Source organism: Phytophthora infestans, genomic scaffold (assembly GCF_000142945.1).
Source record: "Phytophthora infestans T30-4 supercont1.1 genomic scaffold, whole genome shotgun sequence".
NCBI classification, from domain to species: domain Eukaryota; phylum Oomycota; class Peronosporomycetes; order Peronosporales; family Peronosporaceae; genus Phytophthora; species Phytophthora infestans.
This window is the reverse complement of record NW_003303758.1, coordinates 3,594,305-3,618,479: the sequence shown is the minus strand read 5'-3', so window position 1 is coordinate 3,618,479 and position 24,175 is coordinate 3,594,305. Positions and strand designations below refer to the sequence as shown.

Genomic DNA, 24,175 nt, shown 5'->3' with positions numbered 1-24,175 from the left:
AAGCTGTTTCCCCTTGTCGTATACGACACGATGATCCCCGTTGACGGTTAGCACGAAGCAGTGTCCAACGAACTGGTGGTTGTACGCAGCGACGAGATAGATGCCGTCCAAAAGGTCATGCTTGCCCAACAGGCTCTGGCCTACGTATCCACATGGTGCAAAAGTTGTCACGCTCAATAGCTCTGAAGATGAAGTCTCGACCATCGTCGCGGAGCTTGCGAAGGAAGACGAGAAACACCTTCCATGTAGTGCCCCTATCGATGTCCACATTGTACTTGGCTAGCGTTTCAGCTGCGAATACGTCGATATCTGCGTCGGTCACAATGTCTGGTCGTCCTGCCAGTGAAGCAGCAACCTTGAGAGCCTCAAACATGCAGCGCCCTGTTGCGCTGGCACCAATCAGCTTCTTATCTTCATCACTGCCCTCGCAGAAAGACTCCAGATCTTTGAGATTGCTCCTTTTCCAGCGGTCAATGAGGTGAAGATGTTTGGTAAAGCCATCCTCGCGGAGTTGTTTCCTAGGCTCCCATGAGCGAAGGTAGCCCTTGCGGCTCTTGGCTTTCTTGTTGATCCAAAAGACACGGTACTCAAACCCGAGCGGTCCCTTACGGCGATCCACGATCATTGCAACATCCCATTTCTTGACAGTGGTGACGTATCTACCATCACTAGTCACAGAATCTACAGCCTTACGCTTAGCTTTGCTAGCGAGCTGTTTTCTTGGGGTTTTACCACCGGTACTTTTACCTGCCGTTTGGTTTGTTCTAGCCATATCGCCCAACCGTCGTCCTGACTTCCAGCCGTAGCAAAACCACGGAGGCAAGTCTTGGATCAGCTAACCCGGTTGTGTTGTGGATACTGCCAAATACCTAACTGACGGTCAGTTTCCCAATTTCACCTAGCTTGGTCGGTCTAAACATACGAACATCTGTTCATTGTTATGGATAGAAAGATGCAGGGAGGCTGTCAAGGATAATGCATCTCACTATCCTGGTACACTGTACCTGTTGTACCTGAGACCTCTCTAAGGTGATTGACTGAACTATACTATTGTATAGTGTACGCCAGAGTGTACAGGCCTCTGGCCTCCTCACCACTAATTATTCAATTCACTCTTCTTTTTCTCCCTTTCCTCACAAGTGTCTACTCTACACGTCTGTTCCCATCCGCTCACCGTAACAGGATTGGTCAAACTATCCTCGGGAATACCATCCTGTGTCGCATTACGTACAGACGAAGGTGATGACAGATGACCCGCGCTCAGCTGAGATCATGTCTTGGTGCACCATGACAACTCGAATGTGCTTCAGATGGCGATGAGCATTACGTGCACTGAGTCGCCGATTGTACTTTATGAACTTAATTTGTGGCTGGCGTGTGTCCAAGGCGACGTGGGACTTTGTGTCCTTGCCGTTCGCTTGCTCACTCTGCAATTTGAGCACAGAAGCTCACTTCTCCCTCATCCAGTCCCGAGGATCGATCCATCCACACCAGACATGCAATCTGCGTCACCTGCGACCAATCTACCGACGCGCTAGTGAGCGGCAAGGACTTCACTTCCGTGCATTCCGACATCCTGCATGGTCTGAATACATGGCTTAAAAAAGCTTTTCAATGCTCGTGCTGCTGGCGTCTGCTACATTCCGACATGGTTCTTCGTCGACGCACCTCGTAACATTCGGCACGGTTGTTGTCTACCGCTAGAAGCCAGCAGTACGTGGGGAAAGCACGACGAGAAGTCGACATGTCTATGCGTAAGAACCGCTTATTATTTAGCAACGACGCCGTGGAGGTATTTCTCGTGCCTAAACGTAAAAGTAAAGGGTTTCATACTACGGCAGGATCGCTCCTCGTCTTACTCGTCGGTCTCCAATCTGGACAGTGACGACAGCGCGTATAGGTCTCGACCGTCGATCAGAGACCCCAAGACGTCGTTGAGCTACGACGACGGCGCCCTAAATGCTGCAGTGTTCGAGTACTTTGACGCGACTATCGGGCTGTCCGCGTCTACCTTCGTCCCTTTGGCCTCTACTGCACGCTCTACAGACCGACACCATTGTGACGCGTAATGGCATTGCGAGGAGCACTCTGGAGCACGTGGTAATAGTGCAGGATCACACGGAAGGAGGCGACTTGCAGTACTTTCTAGTGCAGCAACGCGTCAGTAACACGACATTAACAGCCCCAGTCAGCTCCGGCGACACAATTGAAAGACGCTCCAGCTTCGGCTTCGGAAAGTTACTGCAAGTGGACAACGCTGTGGCTGTTGTGGCGGTGTCTTCGGGTTCATTTTGCTGTCGGCTATATCCAATTGGTATATTCGAGCCAGTTCTCATGAGCCAAGCAGAAGCTCGCCATATCTAAGGTGGTGACGAGTGTGCTAACCAATTTGTACGCGATGACGAACGTGGATTTGCATCGGGATGTAAACGCACGCAACGTCCTGCTCTCATCGTGTCTGGACGCCAGCCTGTGTGACTTTGGCATCAGTCGACGCAAATGCAGAAGCTGCGACGGTCTAACGAACGTCCCAGCGACATATGCAGCGACCACGTAGTCGTAGACGGCGCCGGAATTCTGCTGGGCAAGGCGTCCACCGAGAAAGTAAACACGTACTTGCTGGGCGTCTTACGTTTTGAGCTTGACGGTGCACATTGCCATACCCCGACCTCAATCCTCTCCCGAAGAGACTGGTGCAACATCCATCAACTGTCATACGAGATCGCGACTCCACTGCTGCGATTTGAAGAGAGTTGACGGTAAGCTTGATGCTGAAGGATTCTTTCGCTTTACACATGTTGATACCATTTGACCGTTGGCTTCGATTCTGAAAGTTAGCTACTTCGATCAGCATTACCTTTAGAGCTGTCACTACCGCGGAATTCAAGAGCCCCGAGTAGGCTCCATTTGCAACTAATGTGGGCTTTACTCTCTAATACTAAAACGCAAAGCAAAAATGACCTTTGGAGTGAAAGCATATACTGCGTAGTACTACTGTAATATCAACAAGCGCGATAGGTGCTCAATGTGTGCAATGGTCTAGATCTATGTTGGTTATACAATGTATTTGGTAGTTAAAATCGTGTTAGTTGTGTATGCACTGATAGAAAGCGATCCTCAAGACATCTAATGAATAAAATTGCAGCTGCAGCATGCATAAATTGATTCTTGCATCTTTTGTTTGGTCTCTCTGACATGTTCAGCTGGTTAGACTAGCCCAGATCGACGTCTGTATGTGTGGGTGGCGCGAAGGGCGGTATATCATGCGAGCCTTCCTCAACAGCGACGCAGCCACAACCAGCAGCAGCTTCATCCACTTAGGCACTGGTGAGTTATTCGTTAAAATAAATGGAGCCACACGTGGACCTACTTAGTAGTATCAGTCAAAACGTTGACAGTAAGGAGGCCTTTGGTGGACTTGTTGCTAAAAGTTGCCCGTCGATATATACATTATTTATCGCTAGTTTTGAGTACTTCAGGCTCGTTAGTCTCAGGAAAACTGCTATTTCAGCTTGTTACGTATCATTTTCTCTTGTGCTTCAGTGGTTGAAGAGATCGACGTTCTTTTTGTTTTACTGCGCGCATAGGAATCATTATCAGTACCATTGCAGGGATTTATCGCGACGAACATTGCAATGACGGTAGTAGTGATTTTATCCCGATAGCTGGTGTGACGTTCCTTTATCTAGTGCTTGTATTCGTTTCTTTGCTGGAATACTGCCGTACAGATGATACGTGTCGGCTGCGACTATTTTGGTGTTGCAGTTTCTCCTATCGTTGGATTTTTCAAACGCTAACGTGTGCTCGGTATTGTTCGAGTGTTTTGCTCTGCTCCTCCACGTGGATAGGCTCATAACCAGTGGTGACGTAGGGCTCGTTACGGGAGGATTGCTCTCCATGTGTTGATCAATTCTACGAGAAGCTGTCATTTAAATGCAAATACACTTGTAGAACAACTTGAGGAAAGTAATTGAAGGAAATGTGTCCTGAAACCCATCGAACTCGTTCGAGAAGGAAAATGAGCGCCGCGGAAGCCGCCGCGGCTTGCCGTTCGCATACTTCGCTATCAAGTGGCCCGGTCCTTCACGTACGCGCGTGTCCGCTGACAACATCGACAGACTCTCGGCGCGAACGAAGTTGCTCGTCGCGCCTGAATCTAGCAGCGCTCGGACAGGGCGCGTCGCCCCAGCAACGTGAAGACTGAGCACGATCAGTATCGAGTCGCTGCCAGAGGTGGTGGCATATAGTTGTGCACGTAGCACTGGATGGCTAGGAGGAGGTTCTGCCACGACCAGTAGGGCGCCGCGCACCCACTGGTTGTCGCCGTTTTTCGCTTGGCCACCATCGGCGACGTCGGTCTCAACCGTGATGGTCGCCACTACGGTCGCTGGAGCGCGGCACACAGCCGCGCGATGACCAGGATTTTTACAGCGGAAACACTTCAGCTGGTGCGAGCCCCGCGTCGATGACAGTGACCTTGGAGTGGGTGATGTTGCCCCACGACGGTCTTCGTACTGTCGGATGGCGTCAGTCTCTATCGGTTCCGGCTCCGGTTCTGGCGCCGGGGCCCAAGAGACGGCGAATGCTTGCGACGCTGTCACGCCGTAGTCTTCGCGCAGAGCGACGGCGAAGGATTCCTCCAAGGTAGACGGAGTTTTCCTTGTCAAACAGAAGCGCTGATATCCTGTGCTCATGCCCGAGATGAAGACAAGGACTTGAGTCACCATGTCCACAGGATAGGTCGAAATGCACGAGATGAGATGCCGTGTGCGCTGGATGTACTCGAGTATGGACATGTGTCCCTGCGTTAGCGAGAGGAAAGCCGACCGCTGGACGCGCTCTTGGGGTGGCTCGAGCGCGAGCCGCAAGTCGGCTTTCATCGACGCCATGGTTGGGAAGCAGCTAGCGTCGGCAACGAGCTTGCCGAGCGCCCATTCCTTCGTCTTACCCGACAGCTTGGAAAGCAGGAAGCGTGTGCGCGCGAGATCGGTGGACAGTTACCGAGCCTCGATGGCGATGGCCACCTCACATAATCATCTGTTCAGGTCGAGACGACCGTCTCCTTCACTGCTGTAAGCGAGGACATCGGTCTTGACGATGTCGGTCCTTTTTGTGGGAGGTGTGGGAGTCAACACTCGCAGACGAAGGTCCGCGAGCTTACGCGCCATGAACTCTTGGGCGGCCAGGCGTTGCTGCTCTTCCGTGCCGGCCGTCAGTAAGGTCTGAATCACGGCGTCACCGGACGCTTCCGCACGGCGGTGCAGCGCCTCCCACTCGATCGTAGACAGGTGCGGGAAGCTGGCGTGCTCCAGCGACGTATTGGATGCCTTGGACGTGTCGTCCGTTGATCTTGGTCGTTGGACGGATTACATAGTGCTACCAGGTGTAACGGGCTAAGGGCAGCCCGTTACTTGCATTCACTAGAAGCAGGAAGCTTGGCGTAAATCGAACTCTGAGATTGATTCTTCCCGGCGCGGTCTCGACACTTCAAGGCCGCACCAGCAAGTAGATCTACTCTATGGTCTGATAGGTCATTGTGGTGACACGGCGGCCAGTGCGTGACGAGGGGCCGTCATAGGCACTCGACACCCAGGTAAGTACACAAGCTCACAAATCACCCTGATGAGGGAGCTGATGGATACATGTACTTGAGCACACATGATCACACATGAGCACATGACGAAGCACAGTACACGTATAAATGTTAATGATGAAGCCGAGTAACATTGTGCTCGGAGCACATCAGCATACAATCAGAGTTCCTTAAACTCTATACAGGGTTTCGAAACACGTATTCAACTACAGTACCACAACTGTAGTACTACGTTGAAGTACGTACTAGTATTACCTCAGCTGTACTACTGCACTTAAGAGAACTACGTACAACGTACTACAGTAGTTGTTTCTCTTTTCTTTAATAGTAGTACTACTGAGATCGAACGCTAGTACTACAAAGTGGAATAAAACTGTACTAATAAGGAATCACGAATAAGTACGATATTAGCAGTCTTAAAAGCAATTTGTAAAAGTATTAATACTACGTCGAGATATGTACTACTAATTCATTACCAGACAAGAATGCAATCAGGAGGAGCAGGAGGCGACGTTGACCGCGCTCTGACCAGCATCCGGGCGCGGGCCGACCACCTGCGCCACACAGTTGCGCGCCTGGAGCACAACTTGGCTTGGAATCCAGCCAGCACCTGGTAAGGCTGTGACTTTATCGTCGTACATCCATGCAGAGCTTCTCAATGGTTGATGTAACATCAATGATGTTTAACCATTTATTGGTGCCAGGCCGGAACTGTTGAGTCAGTACATGGTGATCTCCAAGCAGTTAGAGAACATGAACGAGGAAATTCCCGACTTGGTGCAACACTTTGCGTGTGTGCCGAGAATGTCGACGCCCAACCCAGCGGACATCCCGCTGTTGTTGCGTACTCGCGAGGACCCAGAGATGGAGGAGGAAGATCGACAGCTCATGGTCGATAAACCGCGGGCTAAAAACACGGAAGCGTTGCAGAAGCTTGTGATGGCGCATAACGACGCAGTAGAAAGTCTGGAAGAGACGTTCAACGAGATGTCGGACGGCCTGCTGAAGGCCATCCGAGTGAACAAGTACGTCGTCAAGTCCAAGCCGCAGAGTACACAGACCCAACAGTTCAAATACATCGAATCCGGCACGTACGAGTAAAGAAATGGCCTTGTAGACAACGAGACCTTGATGTTACTTAGTTTTATTCTAGTTGTACTGGCTCAGTCTTCGGAGGAGCGGGTGGTGTCTAGTGTATCTCTCTGATGTTTAAGGGCAGCGAGGGCGCTTTCAGCGCTTATGTACGATGGTAGCATCGACTCTGTGTACCGCAAGCGATTCCACGATGGAAGGAATGGCAGTCCCAGACAATGCATGTGCAGATGTGGCACAGACGCAAACGGCGAGCGATGGAAGCCAAATCTACACAAAAAAACAATCAAACGAAACATTAGTTTGAAGAGGAAGTTGGCAGCCAACAATGGCTTCTACTAATGCATTAATACCGGCAGCTCTCTTTGTCCACGAAGCCGTCTTTTGCTAAAATCTCTTGTCCTGTTAAAAGCATATGCTCCACTACAGCATCATAACAGTGGTCAGACGTAAATAGCTACCACAAATATATTTTACGTACATAGGTCGTAGTGGACCGGCGTGAGGTCGTCTACGGATGGAATGTGTTCATGTGGGATCACCAGTACGTGTTTCTTGGCTCGTGGGTTGTGGTCCAGCATGGCAATGACTTTGGCATCCTGCAGCAGCGACCAACACGATTGAGATCAGGAATCTATACGCTAGTAGCTTGAAGACCACAGTCTTATACCTCATAGACGATGTGATTTCTCGCCCGGAGCGTCTCGCAGCAGAACGTGCAGGCCCGGACGCCCCACATACGCATGCACGAAAAAAAATATATAGTCAGAATGAGGTCAAATTAATGCAACTGCTAAATAGTCGTACCCATTTCAATAATCTGCGTAAAAGGACCAAATTACAGGTCGACGGCGAGAGGATAGGATGTCAACTACATTACGCAAGCTGGAGCGGTACGCTACCATCGCAGACGCCATTGCTGTGATCGAGACCTTCGCGGAGCAAACCCAGCAGCGCCACGTTCGTGTCCAGCAACCGAAGGCACCTCACAAGACGGCAGCATCAGTCGGCGTCTCCGACGATGATTCCACTGCCGACTCCAATGTCGTTGTATTGGAGTGCGAGAACTCACCAGCTTGCAAGTGGTTTGTGCGTCTATTGTTCGTTAAGGGCGAGAGGAAGTGGAAAATCTCCAGCATGAACACAGTCCACCATAAGACCAAATGCAGCGAAAGCAGTCGTTTAGGAAACGCTACCACAGACGCCTCGTCCATGGCAACAGAACAGTTGCTGGCAAGTGCCAACGCTAGTGTTGCAGCAGCACTAGCTGATACTACTGAGGGCGAGGCTACTTCGACTATGGATGCGTCCGTGTACGTCGAAAGGGTGTTCACAAGCTGGAAAGACGCTCTTGGAGCTATCCGTGCTCTGGCACTTCAAATGGGACGTCGAGTGATGGCGGAGAAGGCAGAGGAGATGACCTGGTGCGGAAAACATGTGATGGCTCGACGAGTGGTTTGTCAGAACTATCGCAACTCTAACTGCGAGTGGATGGTAACGCTGGATGAAGCGACTGATAAATCGGAGCGGTATTCGGTACTTTCGATGTCTTTACAGCACTCAAAAGAGTGCTTAGAGACGTGCAACTTTACTGGCAACAAGCAGGATGGGACAAAGGCCGCCACACGAGATGGAAGCACGTCGCAAACTTTAGGATTGTTGCCGGACTCATCATTGCTGGTAGACGATGTCTCGAAGTACCAACTGACACACGAGATGCGCTGGAGTTCGGGCAAGGAGGTTACAAAGGCCATCGCGGACTTTGCGCTGGTGGTACAGCGTAAGCGTGCCAAGCTGTGCAAGCGAAACAACGGCGGCAGTAACAAAAAGTATGTGTGTTCGGACGAGCAATGTCTCTGGTTTGTGCGGCTCGCGAAGGCGTGGAAGTCCAAGAGCTGGAAGATCTCTGCCATGAATTTAAAGCACTCGGATACGTGCACAGGAGCTCCAAAGCCCACCGCACGGCAGCTTGCCGAGCTTCGTTTCTTCCGACAAGCCGTGACCACGCACTCCAAAGCGTCGGGAACACTGATGACCGACAATTTCCTGATGAACTCGGATACAGGGATCCACATCCCACGTGGTATGGCCTATCGTGCGCAAAAAATGGTGATTGATACGTCTACGGATGATGTATCGGAGAGCTACAAGTTTATTCCGAGTTTGATGGAGTCGTTTATAATGAAGAACCCTGGCTCGATTGCCACTTACGAAAAAGATCCCCAAGGCCACTTCGTTCGGGCCTTCATCATGCCCAATGCGTCGATGGCTGTACTAGGAAACCAGCAGCAAGTCTGCGGTATTCATGTGCTGCACTACTCTACCGTAAGCTATCAGGGCTGTATGGCTCTGCTTGTTACGCGCGACGGAAGTCTAGAGTACCAAGTCATGGCGTTCGCATTGCTGCCGACAAGCGACTTAACGCATATGAAGTGGTTTATCACGTTGGCCAAGCGTGGTGGTGCTTTCTTCGACGGAAATCCCGTCTTCTGCTCGCATAGTGAGCACGGTCTGCTTCGTGCTTTGGCACAGGAGGCTCGTCATGCAAAGATAATGTTCTGTGTGCGAAGTCTGTTGGAGGAAATGGCACGCGAGAAGAATATTCCTGCTCTTGGACCACTGAAAGAAAAGGTGTGGGAGCTGCAGCGGCAGGAAACCGAGGAAGCGTTCTTGAGCGTTTTGGGAGGGATCGAACGACTCAATGCAGCAGCGGCAGCTTTTTTGCGGTCTGTCCATCCGAAAAATTGGGCGTCCTATCTGAATCGATCCATAAGGCTCTACGGTTGGGCTAGTACAGGCGGTGAGGAGGCAGTGACAGGCTCTGATATCCAGCGCAGTGACGAGGCCCCTTTTGACCTCGTGTATATGTTCCTGGCCTTCCTCATGGACGGCATTTACAAGAGAAGTCAATCTGCTTCGAAGCTGCTTGCGGTCGAAGGTCAGAGGCCTGCCGTCCTCACGCCAGGCGCGGATGCAGTATATCGACAAGAACGGCAGGCTGCCGCTGAATACACCATACGTCGATGTGACGAACAAGTCGCCTTCGCTTGGTTGACGGGTGCACGTCCAAAGATCACGTACAGGATGGACTTAGCGCTGCGCACTTGTACTTGTGGTCAGATGTTCCAACTGGGCTGGCCATGTCGCCATTTTATCGCAGCCTCGATGCATTTCGCTAACGAGGCGGTATTGCTGGACAGCTTTGACCCGATTTATACTGCGACGGCGTACGTGGAGGTACATCGTAATCTGCGGATCGAGATCCCTGTTGCTGGGGATCTACACAAAGATCAATCGTTGTTGCCAGCCGTCCGATCACGCAACACAAAGTACAAGAAGCGTCCGCGCAGTACTGGCGGCAATAGTGGCACTGCCATCGAAACATCCACGACGATTACGAATACTGTGTCGACCGCCTTGTCAATAAGTAACGAAGACACTCCAGCACCTTTAGCCAAGACGCCTCGTCTGGAGTTCGACGCTGATATTGTCAACAGCCTTGGCGAAGTTGTGTAGTAGCGAGCTGAAGATAAGTATATAAAGGTAAACAAGATAAACTGTGCCAAACGAAATGTTTAGCGTAAGCTACTGAAGTATGTGACTGTCGTCAGTCCCTTTAGCTCTACAAAGGCTTCGTTAGCACAGCGAAAGGATGATGGGGCCTAGAAAATATTTACGGCTCGCTATAAATCGATACAAAATGCGATGCCAAAGTTACTACATGTTAATGTAAAAAAGAAACTTATTTGTCGGTATATCTCGTACCATTACTTGCTGACACTGGCCTTGCGCACCACCTTCTTGCCGCCTTCTGTATTTTTCACTGCGTGCGCGTTCTTTAGCTTGGTCTTGGTGTGCAGTAGCGACTTGCGTTTCAGCGCCATTCGGTGCATGTGCAGGGAATTCTTTGCTGGCCGCGCCCGTACCAGCAGGTCCTGACCCAGCGGTCTTAAAGCTGAGCCTGCAGGAGGGAGCACTCCGGCCAGCGAGATACCGTAGTTCTTGGCCAGACAGAACTGCACGTCGCGCGGCTCCATCATCGTGGATCGCCTGTGTTTAGCTAGTTTGCCTGAGAAATCCACTACATCCTGCACGAAGTCCGACGCCATGTCCAGCAGCAACTCCTCCACGGCCGGATGGAAGCAGTACTTGGGATCGACGGATCGCAGCAGCTCGCCCAGCTGACGATTAGGTGTCAGAGCCTTGTGCGTTGTACTAGTACTCGCAAAAGAGTTGACCGGCGGCGCCATCGGCTGGTGGATGCCCGCTGAAGGTGTCATACCTGGCGCTGACGGTGTCTTCTTATCGCTTGCCATGGTTTTTTTTTTGCGTTTTCGAGAAAGTAAGTGAAATTGTTTTTGACCAATAGAATAATAGAAAATCACTTCAACGAAAAACTCATTTTTTGCGCGCGGCCTTATTTCTCGAAGGCCAAGAAATGATAAAATAAAACCCGCTTTACACGCTCTCAAGAATTAGCTAGCTCACAAATTATTAGCTAGCTCACAAATTGCATCATGCAGAAACCTGCCTGAAGCATGATGCAGCGCAATTTGCACACAATATTAGGCCGACAAAACCAGATCCGTGATCTGCACTTGCGCTGCTCGGCAGTAGAGGCTAATCTCCGGTAGGTGCGGTCATTAGCAAAATTGTCCATTACATTACAAGCGCGAGCTCGCGAATAACTCCAGAGCTCTATATTTATCCTTCCATGGCTACTAATACTGGTAGCTAAAACTGCCTTTCAGAGCGACTTGAGATGAGTGGCCAGACCGCTCGGGCCGCACATTTTTTCGGTGTTGATCGGTGGTCATAGACTGGGATTACAAAGTTCGAGCTCATTGACGCGCATGCCAAAAGAATGGCGCGCGCAGGTCGACCGAAGCTCACCGTCGACTTTTGATTGTTTGGAGCGCTGATGCAGCATCTATGGCCGTAACCGCATCATTACTGTGTGCACCACGCAAGGTAGCTTGACGATTGGATTAAAACAGACATGTTACGGCAGTCAATTGGTAGAAAATGGGCAATGACGACAATATCTTGGTGTGGCACCAAGGTGGTGCGTCATATCGTGTCCGCGGAGCTGTTGCCAGCGTCACTTTGAACTTCGCCGACTCAAGCGCAAGCGACACAAGATCCCTATCTCAGGACAATGCTCCATCGTGCCTTGAAAAGCTCCTCTTTGCTTATGCCCCGTGTGGCGGCGGCCATGCCTGCTCAGTTAGCGCGTGCATCCTCCACGATGGCGTTGCCCACGTCGCTTGAGCGTCTGTTCGAGAACAACAAGAAGTGGCGTGAAGGCAAGAAGCTCCTGGATCCGGACTACTTCGACAAGACGTCGCAGGGCCAGCACCCGCAGTATCTGTGGATCGGATGCTCTGACTCGCGTGTTCCCGCTGAGGAGATCACGGGTCTGGCGCCTGGTGAGATGTTTGTGCACCGTAACGTGGCCAACCTCGTGGTCAGCAACGACATCAGCTCGCTCTCAGTTGTCCAGTACGCCGTGGAGCACCTCAAGGTTAAGGACATCATCGTGTGCGGACATTACGGCTGCGGTGGCGTCCACGCTGCTGTGGAGAACAAGCACCTTGGTCTGCTAGACAACTGGCTACGCAACATTCGAGACGGTAAGATACGTCCCGGAGGTCTTGCGCATTCTTGCGACATAATGATTTATTTGATTGTTTGATGCAGTTGTCCGAATTCACAACGATGAACTGCAGGAGATTGATGACCACGAGCAGCGAATGCGTCGCACAGTGGAGCTCAACACCATTGAGCAGTGTATCAACGTGTTCAAGATTGGACTGGTGCAGCGTCACCAGGTCAAATACGGCTTCCCGCGTATCCACGGTCTCGTGTACGATCTGAAGAATGGCCAGCTGAACGAAATGGACATCGACTTCCAGTCGTACGTCCGTAAGTACCAATCCATCTACAAGCTGCACTCCTTCCCGCAAGGAGAGGTTCCTCTACGCCGATCGCAACTACAGGGCAACATGATTAGAGCTTTGGTCGAGGGCCACGAGGAGGAGCCAGGCCACGTGAGCGCCAAATTTGTCAAGCGTGCCATGTCCAAGGAGCCGATTCTCTTCAGCGACTCGGAGATCAACAGCGCCATCGCCCGAGCACAGGAAGGCGAGGCCAACAACAACACAGTTGACATTGAGAAGCTCGCTCGATACTTCGACCACTAAGTGGCTCGACTCCTATACTTTGGAGGGCACCTCGCATAACCAACCATAAACAAGAATAAAGCCAAATGAACGACACTCTGGGTGCGCTTGTTTTACTTACTGAAGATGCGGCCAGAGAGCCTATTGTGCATGCGCATCAATACAATGCGTCTACGAGTGAAAGGTGCACTAACTTATTGTAGCTACATACGCGCGTAACTAATTGCACGAGCATCCGTTGCTATTGCCGCCGCTTTTGGTGTTCTCCGTCAACTTGAGGCACCAGACACAATATATGTCAGATACACTTCGAAGTATCCGGTATAACTCGAACCAGAGCAGAGAGCTTACCTTTGTGCCCGTAGGCCGGCTGGATTCGCCAACCATCTCACGAATCGTGATCAGCTCCGAGGCCATCGTGAGGAAAGCCTCTTCAACGTTTTGTGCGTTTTTGGCGCTTGTCTCGAGGAACGGGATCGACAAACTGTCTGCGAAGGCCTTAGCCGTCTCGTACGATACCACCTTGTTGTCGCTGATATCGCTCTTGTTGCCCACTAGGAGCTTGCACGTGCCTTCGCTGGCGTATCGGTTCACTTCGTTCAGCCAGTCGTTTACATGATCGAACGATTCCTGTGGAAGATAAAGGGTGAGAACCATTTTTGTTCTGGTCCATTTTAAAGCCCAAGATCTTAGATACCTGACTGGTGACGTCGTACACCATGATAATACCGTCTGCACCACGATAATACGCACTTGTGATGGTGCGGAAACGCTCTTGTCCAGCTGTATCCCACTACAATTTGGAGCACATCACAATGTTTGTAAGCCTTCGAAACAATTTCTGGACATCACGAGTCGACGAAGATAACTGCAAGCAGCCCAACTAACAATTTGGAGTTTCACAGTCTTGTTGTCGATCTTCACCGTGCGAAATCTCTGCAAAGTACACGTTTAAACTTTCGTATCCCATTAGAGCAAGACCTCCCATTTAGATTACGTACAAAGTCCACTCCAATAGTAGTGATGTAGCTCTCTGTGAATGCGTCATCCTGCAGTGTTATAGGAAAACACATTAAGCCTCCGACGGGATAGAACAACGGTGTATACACTCACGGCGAAGCGCAGCAGAAGGCAGGACTTGCCAACGCCCGAGTCGCCAATCAGCACAAGTTTGAATAGGTGGTCGCTGCGTAATAATACCGAATCCAATATCGTAAGGAAAACGGCCCCAGAGGCGGCGGCGAGATATTGGAAAAAAGAACGTACTAGTCTCTTGACATGGTCGTTCTGTCCGGCTGCAAGACCTCACGTTACTGAACGTGAAGGCGGAGAGGCTGATCTCAATACAGCTGGTGACACTGCTGGCGACGTGTCTGCTCTCACGTGTACGAAGAGAGACAGAGGAAGGAAGGCGAGTGCCGCTAATGTCGCTCACAGTGTTATGCTCGTCCCTCTAAAAATAGCCACCTTGAAGGAAATCCGAATTTACAGGGATGCATATCAGGTGGCTTACAAAAATCATGTTTAAGTTCAAGCCACACCATTTACACAAACGTATGTGGACCACAAGTCTCGTGATGGGATCCTACTTTCGAAAAGCTAAAAGCAATCAACGGAAGGTAATGGAAGGCGGAGACACGAGTGCCGCCGTCGCGCCCGCATTTAAGACGCGGCGCGGAAGTGGTGGCGCCATTTACGACAAGTATCTGAACATTAAGAACAATACGCTGCCAAACGAGAACGGCGGTGATCCCGCTAAAAAGAGCACGGAGATCTCCAACTCGACAGGTATGCTTGTGATTTTTTGCCTGTACTAATTAGTTTTTAATGAATAATATGTTGTCTATTATGCACTGTAGATGAACAAGAGCTTGAAGCTGGAGAAGTGGTCAGTACTGAAGAGAATAATGCTGCATGTGCCAACGGACCCTCGGGCCTCGGCGTGTCTACCGATTCTGCTGATGGCAAGCGAGAGCCCGAGGTGGAGCCGCAGGCACAGCCCCAGCCTCAGCCTCAGCAGGCATCGTGCGACACGCCGCAGCCCGAGGTGTCTGTCCCTGCTGATGAAGATAATACGTCACTAACGGCTGTTGGCACTTCTTGTGCTTCTGCTCCTGCTTCGCATGTTGATGCATCTATTGCTTCTGCTTCGAATCCTGTGGATGCTCCAACGACTGTTGTTGACGCACCGACTGCTGCTCCGTTGTCGCCTTCCGCTGCTGCGTTCGAACGTGCTCGTGAACCTGCACTATCGCCCCCTGCATCGCCATCGCATTCTCCACCGAATGAACAGTATGCAGCAATGAGAGTGGGCGGACCCGTTAGGATGATCAACAACGGTCGTGATATGACGTCGCCAAGAATGGGACCACCGGGAAGACCTATGTCGCCGAGGATGATGGGAGGCCCGGACGGACCTTCGAGAGGACGCAGCCGAAGTCGCGATCGTGATGGGATGCCAGGTAATATGAACGGAGGAAGTCGGCCTCGATCACCGCCTCGCGGCCCGCCTGGAAATGGACACTTTGATGGTCCACCTCACAGAGATAATGGACCACCCTTCAATGGTGGCCGTCCCCACAGCCCTCGTAATGGTTTCGGCGGAAGACCAGACAGTCCTCGCAATGGGTTTAATGGTGGCAGACCGGGCAGTCATTTTCGAAATGGATTTAATGACGGCAGACCGGGTAGCCCACGCGGTGGGTTTAACGGAAGACCGGGCAGCCCGCCCCGTGGTGGCTTTGACCGTGGCCCAGGCGGTCCTCGTCGAAGCCGCAGTCGCAGCCCGTCCCGCGGACCTTTGCGCAGTCCTCCACGCAACGGCAACGGATTTGGGCCTGGACCTGGACCTAACGAGCGACCAGGGTCGGCAGGCCCACGAAGTCCTCCACGCGAACCTGGGTCAAGAAGCCCCCCCCGTGGACCAGGTTTAAGAAGCCCACCGCGAGGTGGTTTTGGCGGTCGTGGCCCTGGTGGCCCACCTCCTTTCGACGACAGAGGTAGAGGACCTTCGAGTCCCATGCGTGGTGGTGGCTTTGGAGGCCCTGGACCCAGTGGTCCCCCCTTTGGCGACCGAGGGCCTGGGCCCAATGGTCCTCCCAACATGTTTCCTTCTCGAGGTCGGAGCCGCAGTCCGAACCGTCCACCTCCAAACATGTTTCCTCCTCGAGGTCGGAGCCGCAGTCCGAACCGTCCACCTCCAAACATGTTTCCACCTCGAGGTCGGAGCCGTAGTCCGAATCGTCCACCTCCAAACATGTTTCCACCTCGAGGTCGGAGCCGCAGTCCGAACCGTCCACCTCCAGGTGACATGATGCGCAAGAGAGACCGAAGCTGGGAGCGTGGTGGCCCTCCACCAGACATGATGCGACGTCCATTTAACGGCCCTGGAGGACGCCCCGACAGCCCTCGCATGATGGAGCCTCGTCCTTTTGACGTAAGTTCGTTGTTCTAGAGTATATTCTTCTGTTTTATTTGTATAATTGGTGACGTCTGCTTGTTTCTGCAGACTCCAAGCGAATGGAACTTCGACCTCAAGCGCAGTGGCAAGTTTAAATGTCACTGCAGCGCTACATCGCTCTCGGTTGGACTAAACCGTCAATTGTACGTGCGGAAGTACATATAAGTCGCTCGGATTTGCCAAGTTTGACCCATTTCTACCGTGTTTAGGCCGTCATATCTGGATGTGGTGATGTTGCCACATTTGAACAAGTCGGCCGAGTTTCTGCTGCTCGAACGGCCTAATGTAAGAAGAGTTGTGTACGAGCTGAAGCCCCAGTCGATGGCCGACGCGAGCGGCTACCGGGAATTCGTGGACTACCTGATTCAAGGACGCAGTGGTCACGCGCGTGCAGGGGGAGCTGCGGAAATGGATTCTCAGGGCTTTAAAGTGTTTATTCTGCCCCCGGGCCAAGCAGCACGACAGCTTGGCTATAAGGGAGATCATATGGTCGTCGTTCTGCGCTCTCGGTAAACGAGTACTTCGAAGAAAGTGAGCAAGCAATCCAACTATCTGTCTTGGAGACTAACTTGGCTGCTTCATGCACCATCATCACATCTGTCGGACAAGACGCTCGGCGGGGACCCGGCTGTAGCGCTTTTTTTTTTGTCTAATTTGATTTCATCGCATAACCTTGCGTTCTCGAAGCTGTCTTTAGAAGTTCTTACTTATCGCTAGAGCTGTTATTAATACAACGATCTGAACGGAGGTCTGAATTCTTAAACCAAAGCACCTTTTACATACACCCAAAAGGTTGCAATCATTTCATATCGGAAGACGATGTCGTTTGTAACTCCGTCCACCTCGAGCACAATGATGGTCACTCATACGAGCGACATCCGGCGGAAATAATTGAAAGTACGTTGGACTCTATTTTTATCTTTCGCGAGCTCTTGTAGAATCATTCTACACATGACGTCATTGGTAATCTCGCAGAATGAACTTTCACCTCCCTTCATTTTGGTCCGAAATAACTTTGTATTATTGGCTAAGTATAAAGATTGGTCGCTTGCAGCGATTCCGAGCCTTGGTTGCTCGTAGGAGTGCGTTTCACGGCCATCATTCTGTTTAATTTGTACTTCGTATTTAGTTACAAATTTCGTGTGGAAATGGTTACTACGGAGGTATCGTACTGATGGCTGATGCGGATCTTTAAGCGATCAAAAATCAGACCTCCAGAGAAGCTGACAAAAACAATCCCATATTAATACTTCTTTATTATCACATTTATGGTGATTTCAGATGCTCAAAATTTTCCAGTACGCATTTAAGCACTTGCTTCATCGTGCGAAACGTGTCAGCTTGCTCAGCATTGCCCTACCGACCAACAAAATAATAATTTCAATGTATTCGAAGATTATTATCCAGAACCATTCTCGAACAGTAGTAGAGAAAATTGTCGCGGTCTCCTTCTCTTGTCGGGGTCGTGTATCTTGTGAAAGCCGACGTAGGAACTTAGACGTATTAGATGTGTAAAATATACTTGTTTCTTATTTGTTTTTCTTGAGCACTTCTCGTAAAAGAAGGAAATTCACGACTGAGAGCTCCCTCACTAGCTCTCTACATTGCCAAAGTACCTCCTACCAGCACCAGTACCTCTAGTTGTCGTTCGTAAACGAAGTCAGCGTACCACTGTCTGAACTCCTTCGTTCCATTTTAGACTAGGGACGAGATAGTCGGTGACGGGGAACGAGACTGATCGGGCCTGACACTCTTCATACGTCGCTCGCTAAATTGCCGTAGGCAGTCGTCCAGAATAGCGAGTCCTTCCTCTAGCCGAAGACCGTGACATTTCTCCCCGACTGCAGCTCGGAGTCCTCGCCGAGCCTCATCCTTTCCAGCAGGTCCAATCGCCGAGTCGACCGGCAGATCTGGAACGATCGACCTCGTTCCAATCGACGTCGAATCCGAATTTCCTTGCGCCACAGGGGCCGTATCATTAGGACCTGCACGCAAATGGTCGAGGCTAGCTCTCTCTCTCCTTTCCCGTAGCTCCTTCCGACTTTCAAGCTTAGCCCAACCCTTCTGTGCGGCCTCAATTCCAGAGCCGTCGACAGTCTTCACCCTCGACGCCCAGTAGTACCTCGTAGCGTGGCTATAACAGCCCAGTACCAGGACGAACACGTTCCCAATGAGACTCGCGACCGAGAATTATAGTATCATGTCCACCACTAGGGTAGCTAAGGCAACACCCATCCAACCACATAGGGCACCTTCCACGCCTTCGTAGAATACTCTAGGCAGGTAGAACACAAGCGACAACAACAGTTGCCCCACCAGACACACGCCCATCAGGTACTCGCCCATTCGATCGATCGAGGCTACCGTAGCCTCAGCGATCGCCTTCGTGTAACGACAGCACGACGTCCGCACAAGCTGCATCACATCTGGAACGAAGAGACAGATCGAGTGGTGCCAAGCCTCACACCATCTGAGACACAACAGTCCAAAAATGCCGAAGCGGGGTTCATACTTTCGTAACACCGCCATGGGAACGAGGAACATCAGCGTGACCAAAGTGCACGCATACTCTCTAGGGTGCAGCTTTTGAGCGTTGGCTCCACGGACGGTAGTGACAAATCGGTCACTACAAGTATACCAGAAGAAGCAGACGGTAGAGCCACAGTCCACCAGGCTCGCACTATAAACCCATCCCTCATTGCGTAAAGGCGTCGTGACCACCCACACTACTATCCCAGCTGCGGCGCAGACCACCATAGCTCCTGTTTCAATTTCCGGGAACGTCACGACAGGAGCCATCACTTCGATTCCATCGACCCAGCTCCTCAGCACTTCCATCATTTCAGACTGGCGCCGCGTCAGTTAAGAAAGGTCATCCTGGCGTCGTCCGTTGACACCCCTTCCCAAGTGGCGTCAGTGTCACCCAAGTCGTTTCCTTTCATCTCGTTCCATTTTTGCACCCTCTTATTTCCAACGTCCGTCAGCCATCACCCGAGCAAATGCGACGTATCTTTCAGTTTTCAACAATCTCCAAGTAGAACACCTCCCAGCTACAACTTCTCAGCTGCCAGCATGTCCAAGCGCCTCACTGTCGCGGAGCGCCGGCGATTCAAGCGATTCTTCGACGCGGCCCTAGAGTACGACGAGCATGGAACGCCAGGGGACGACGCTAAGACCATCAAGCGGGAGTTCTGGGACGCGTTGAAGGCGCACTTGGGCGGCAACGGCCTCTCCACTGGTCTGGAGAGTCATGGAGCGGTTGGTCGACGATCTCCTGGAAGGTCGACCCTCCATCGCATTGCGCGGTCCCGTGGTGGCTATGCCGTCAACGTCAGGAGTCTCGCCCGCGCCGTCCACGCCTGCTAAATCGTCTACCTCTTCCTCTCCTTCGTCGGCAAAGAAGCCTGTTCGCGGCAAGCGGAAAACTCGCAACGGGCCACCCCCAATCAAGTCGTCTAAGAAGCTGCGGAGGAGTGACAAGCCAGACAAGCCGACGTCTTCGCTCGCTCCTTCGGCCGAGTACAAGGCGCTGGTCGACTTGAACCTCGACGCCCCTGACTCTGTAAAGGCGGCCATCTATTTCATCTTGGCAAAGGCGGAAGCGGCCGGAAAGAAGCCTTGGTGTCTCGCTTACCCTTGGACGGAGCGTCCGCAGTGGTACAACCCGCTTCGTTTCCGCGCGATCTACCGGGGACACTGGCGCTTCTGGATGTGTCACCGTCGAGCGTTCTGGGAATGGGCCTTGTACGCGCCCTTGGCGTCGGAGACGGCGCAGAATAGTCGTCGTAAGGCCAAGATGCGCGCCGTACAGGCTCGAGTGGCCTTCATTAGTTTGTGCATCGAGACTTGGGGCTTCTACGGGTTCCTCACGCTCCTTGACAAGTGCCCTCTAATGTTCTGGATGGGAGGTCAGCCAGGTCGTGACAACAAGAAGTGCCTGCACTACGACGGACCTCTCGCGGACACGTTAACCTCGCTCGAAGACAAAGATCCGGATCGATATCAGGCTACCATCGATAACGCTCTGGAGCCCGTGCAGATCGACGCGTACGGATACCCGAGTATCCGCGTCCTGTTAGAGACGACCGAGGCCTTGGTCCCTACGGCCAAGTCGGCCAATCGACTCTCCATGGTGGCCTTGGCACGCATTCGGCTCGATCTTCAGTCCTCCGCGACGCCACGTGACACCTGGGTGGGGTCCACTAGTGACGAGCCCCGGAAAACCCTTATGGACAACGCTTTGGTGAAGCAAACCCAGCTGACTGTCGCGACCGAGTTGGAGAGTGGCTCGTACCAGCTCCCCGAAGTTAAGGGACCGACCAAGACGGAACGCCGACGTGCCGACTGGTCCGATCTCGAAGAGGACGACGAAGACGAGGCCAAAGCGGCCGTTCCAACTTCCACGACCGTGACCGCTACTACTGCTGACTCCCCTAGTGCCGATGACGACGCTGATGACGGAGAGGACGACGATGAAGAAGCTGGGAACGACGATGAAGACGACGACGAAGACGAGTACAAACCAGAGGAAGACGACGAAGACGATGACGAGGAGGATAAGGCTGAGGCCGCCGACGGGGAAGACGGTAAGAAAGTCGTTCCCAAGAAGGTTTCAGCCGACAAGGAGAAGACTACCAAGAAGTAGCCTCTCGTTCGGATTCGTATCCCTCTCTCGTTCCGTTTCTTGTTTCTTCGTCTCAAATACATCCGTTTAATCTTCGCGTTACAAGTCTTTACCGTTCCCCGATGTCCAGCTAGTCAACATCGTTTCTCGTGACAACTTTTCCTCGTTCCAGCTTTGTCAATCCCGGGCATAACCATCCCGTCGAAGGGTCTTTAGCTCCGTCGATACCCCACGTCACTTTCCCAGTGTCCCTCTTCGTAACGTTCCAATATGTAAATGCAAAATATAGTCTAGTGTTTCGAGACTCACTCGCTCCCAAACACCAACAAGAGTGAAGCGGTCCAGTTTCACTCGTTCCAACCGGTCAGGGGACCAGTTAGAACAACACTTCCGCGTCGTCCACATCAGCGTTGGCTTCGACCAACCTGACGCTCCGACGTAACTCCGGGAGACCCTTCTTCTTGCGGTCTGCTTCCTCAAAGACGCTTATCATGGTTCCAAACTCGGGGAACAGCGTCGCTCGAGGTAGCCAAAAGATCTCGTACGTAGCCGTCAGCACTAGGTACTGCAGCTCACCCTTATCCACTCTCTTAGCAACGACGTCCACAATGGGCGACGAGACGCCGGTGAACGCTGTCTCCTCACCCCCGATCGACACTCGTTCTACAAAACTCGACTGAGGCAGATCTTCTTCTTGTAGTGGTCCCGACTCCAATAGCAATTCGTTCCCGGTTACATCCTCGATGGTCGCGTCACTACTTGTCTAGTTCCCAGCTGCCACGTTCTCGCCGGTATCACTCCCACTAGCCACATTCTCGGCTTTTCTTCTAGGCACTTCGTCCGCGAACGGTCGCCTCCAGCGACCACGGAAGCGTTTTAGCCTATTCACGTTCACAGCAACGACCTGGTCGGGGTGTTTAGGGATTGCGATCTTGTAAGCATTCTCCCCGACTTGGCCGACTATACGGTACGGACCGTGCCAAGAGAACGCCAGCTTTTTCGTCTTGTTTTCGCCAGCTTTTGCCCTGAAGAACTGATAGACCAAGACGGGATCGCCTACTTCGTACGTGACCTTGACTTGCTTATTCAATCGCTGCTCGTGACGATCTTGGGCCTTCAATAGCTGTCGTTCCACCAGGCGCCTTGAGTCACGTAACGACAGATACAAATTTCTTCGGTACGTGGCAATCTCGTTGCTTTTCCAGTCCTTTCCGGTGTTGAGGAAGGCTAAGTCGATCGGCAATATTGGGTCACGACCGTACAAACTGAAAAAGGGAGTATCTCCAAGACCTTCATGATAGGCAGTCTGATAAGCCAATAGGACTCGAGGTAAGTAGATATCCCAATCGGTCTGGGTTTCACTCACGAACATCTTAAGCATTCCCAGCAGCGTCCCATTGAATCGCTCTACCAGTCCCTGAGTTTGGGGGTGGTAGGCGGCTCCAAACAACTTCTTTATTCCTAGCGTCTGGTATAATGATCGTGCCAAATCTGATGTGAAGTTTGTTCCTCGGTCACTAAGCAGTCGTTCCGGAACGCCGTGACGGCAAATGACACCTTCGAGCATAGCGTCCACAAAGGTGATCGTGTCCAACGACGCCACCGCGAAAGCTTCAGCCCATCTCGTGAAATAATCCACAAACACCAAAATATACTTGTTCCCTCGTGGAGTGACTACTAAAGGACCGACGGCGGCAACCACCAGCAACGAGAACGGTCCCGACAACTCCTGGATCGGCATCTTCTGCATTAGACCAGCTCTCCAGGGTCTCCGACCTTTACCACCACTACATATGGCACACTCTTTCACGTACTCAACCACGTCCTTTCGCCATCCGTGCCAGTAGGCATGACGCCTTACTTTGTCCAATGTCTTCGTCTTTCCCAAATGAGCCGAGAATATGTCAGCGTGACAATAATGTAGAGCAGTCTCGATAAACGGTAAAGGAACGACAGGAACTGTCACGGTCCGCGCAGGACCAGCACGAGCCCCTAAGCGCACGAGACGCATAAGGACCTCGTTCTTCATCAAGTGGTGAAAGGACATCTTCAACACTGTCACCCTTAGTTGAGGATCCAAGGCCAGCGCACCGTCCTTCAGAAATGCTTTCATGGCACGCATCCACGGCACCCGCTTTTGTTCTTTCACAAACTTGTCGTAGTCCAACCCGAACACGTCGATCGTGGAGGGCAAGGAAAGTGGGGCACCAGCTTGTAGCTCTTCCTTTTTGTTCCTCCTGGGTGAGCTCGTTGGCCGGGACCGCCTCTTCGTTCTGCTCCCCGACTGGAACTGACCGGTCGGTCACGTTTGAGCCCTCGTTCCCATCTGAAACGATCGTTCCTAGCCTGTCAGGCGGATCGTTCCTTTCTTTATTCAAGAGATCTTTCATCGTGATGGCCCCTATCGTTTTCTTCCTCGCGCGATGATACAGCCTTGACAAGCCGTCGGCGTGCCCCATGGACGTTCCTGGCTTGTGATACACTTTGAACCTCAGTTGAGACAGCTCCGCAGCCCATCGTGCCAGCTTCGCATTCGATGTCCTTGTGTTGTCACTAAAAATCCACGTAAGGGCTTGGTGATCCGTATACAGGTCAAACTCATCGTGGTCAAGATAGCACTTGAACTTTCGTGTCGCCCAGATGATTCCCCAGCACTCAATTTCGGTGGTGCCACAGGTCTTGTTGATCCAATTCCTTTAAGATCCTACCAACATCTTACTCGCGTAGGCAACCGCTCGGTCACGTTTGTCGACTTCCTGCATCAGACAGGCCCCTACAGCCAAATGGGACGAATCCACATAGAGCTTGAACCTCTTGCTAAAGTTGGGATATATCAGAAAAGGAGGTTTCACCAAAGCCCGTTGTAGTTGTCGGAACGCCACTTCGCAATCTTCGATCCATTTGAAGTCCACTTCTTTCTGCTTTAGTCGTTCCAAAGGGGCGGCAATAGCAGCAAACCCTGGTATATAGCGTCGGAAGTAGCTCGTTAGTCCTAGGAAAGCACGAACGGTGTGAAGGTCGTGCGGCCTTTCAATATCCATCACTGCCTTCGCTTTCTCGGGGTTCGGTAGTATACCCGTAGGCGTCACGATGTGTCCCAGGAACGCTACTTGGTCACGTCCCCAGTGGCACTTCTTCATTTCCAGCTTAAAGCCCGCCGAGCGGAATCGTCTCTACACTTGTCTTACTCGAATTAGGTGAGTAGGGAAATCGTCACTAAACAC

At 51.8% G+C, this 24,175-nt stretch overlaps 6 protein-coding genes across 6 annotated transcripts; 3 read left to right on the top strand and 3 right to left on the bottom strand.

Moving 5' to 3' along the window:
* Positions 1 to 6,073: 6,073 nt before the first annotated feature.
* On the top strand, positions 6,074 to 6,718 carry PITG_00685 (uncharacterized protein; the record flags this gene model as incomplete). The annotated part of the gene is made up of 2 exons (XM_002909213.1): positions 6,074 to 6,206; positions 6,298 to 6,718. The coding sequence occupies 2 exons, from the start codon at positions 6,079 to 6,081 to the stop codon at positions 6,692 to 6,694; spliced, it is 525 nt and encodes a 174-aa protein (XP_002909259.1).
* Positions 6,719 to 6,756: 38 nt separating this feature from the next.
* On the bottom strand, positions 6,757 to 7,424 carry PITG_00684 (uncharacterized protein; the record flags this gene model as incomplete). The annotated part of the gene is made up of 4 exons (XM_002909212.1): positions 6,757 to 6,955; positions 7,039 to 7,108; positions 7,167 to 7,284; positions 7,356 to 7,424. The coding sequence occupies 4 exons, from the start codon at positions 7,422 to 7,424 to the stop codon at positions 6,757 to 6,759; spliced, it is 456 nt and encodes a 151-aa protein (XP_002909258.1).
* A 3,010-nt stretch (positions 7,425 to 10,434) lies between these two features.
* On the bottom strand, positions 10,435 to 11,001 carry PITG_00683 (uncharacterized protein; the record flags this gene model as incomplete). The annotated part of the gene is made up of 1 exon (XM_002909211.1): positions 10,435 to 11,001. One exon carries the CDS (start codon positions 10,999 to 11,001, stop codon positions 10,453 to 10,455), a length of 549 nt encoding a protein of 182 aa, XP_002909257.1.
* Positions 11,002 to 11,799: 798 nt separating this feature from the next.
* PITG_00682 (carbonic anhydrase, putative) lies at positions 11,800 to 12,914 on the top strand (the record flags this gene model as incomplete). Its single annotated transcript, XM_002909210.1, has 2 exons — positions 11,800 to 12,318; positions 12,386 to 12,914. The coding sequence occupies 2 exons, from the start codon at positions 11,844 to 11,846 to the stop codon at positions 12,886 to 12,888; spliced, it is 978 nt and encodes a 325-aa protein (XP_002909256.1).
* Positions 12,915 to 12,955: 41 nt separating this feature from the next.
* Positions 12,956 to 14,308, bottom strand: PITG_00681 (Rab1 family GTPase, putative; the record flags this gene model as incomplete). Its single annotated transcript, XM_002909209.1, has 7 exons — positions 12,956 to 13,140; positions 13,219 to 13,497; positions 13,565 to 13,660; positions 13,756 to 13,803; positions 13,869 to 13,916; positions 13,981 to 14,053; positions 14,134 to 14,308. The coding sequence occupies 7 exons, from the start codon at positions 14,145 to 14,147 to the stop codon at positions 13,087 to 13,089; spliced, it is 612 nt and encodes a 203-aa protein (XP_002909255.1).
* Positions 14,309 to 14,489: 181 nt separating this feature from the next.
* On the top strand, positions 14,490 to 16,840 carry PITG_00680 (uncharacterized protein; the record flags this gene model as incomplete). The annotated part of the gene is made up of 4 exons (XM_002909208.1): positions 14,490 to 14,655; positions 14,727 to 16,303; positions 16,376 to 16,470; positions 16,537 to 16,840. The coding sequence occupies 4 exons, from the start codon at positions 14,490 to 14,492 to the stop codon at positions 16,838 to 16,840; spliced, it is 2,142 nt and encodes a 713-aa protein (XP_002909254.1).
* Between the last annotated feature and the right edge of the window lie 7,335 nt (positions 16,841 to 24,175).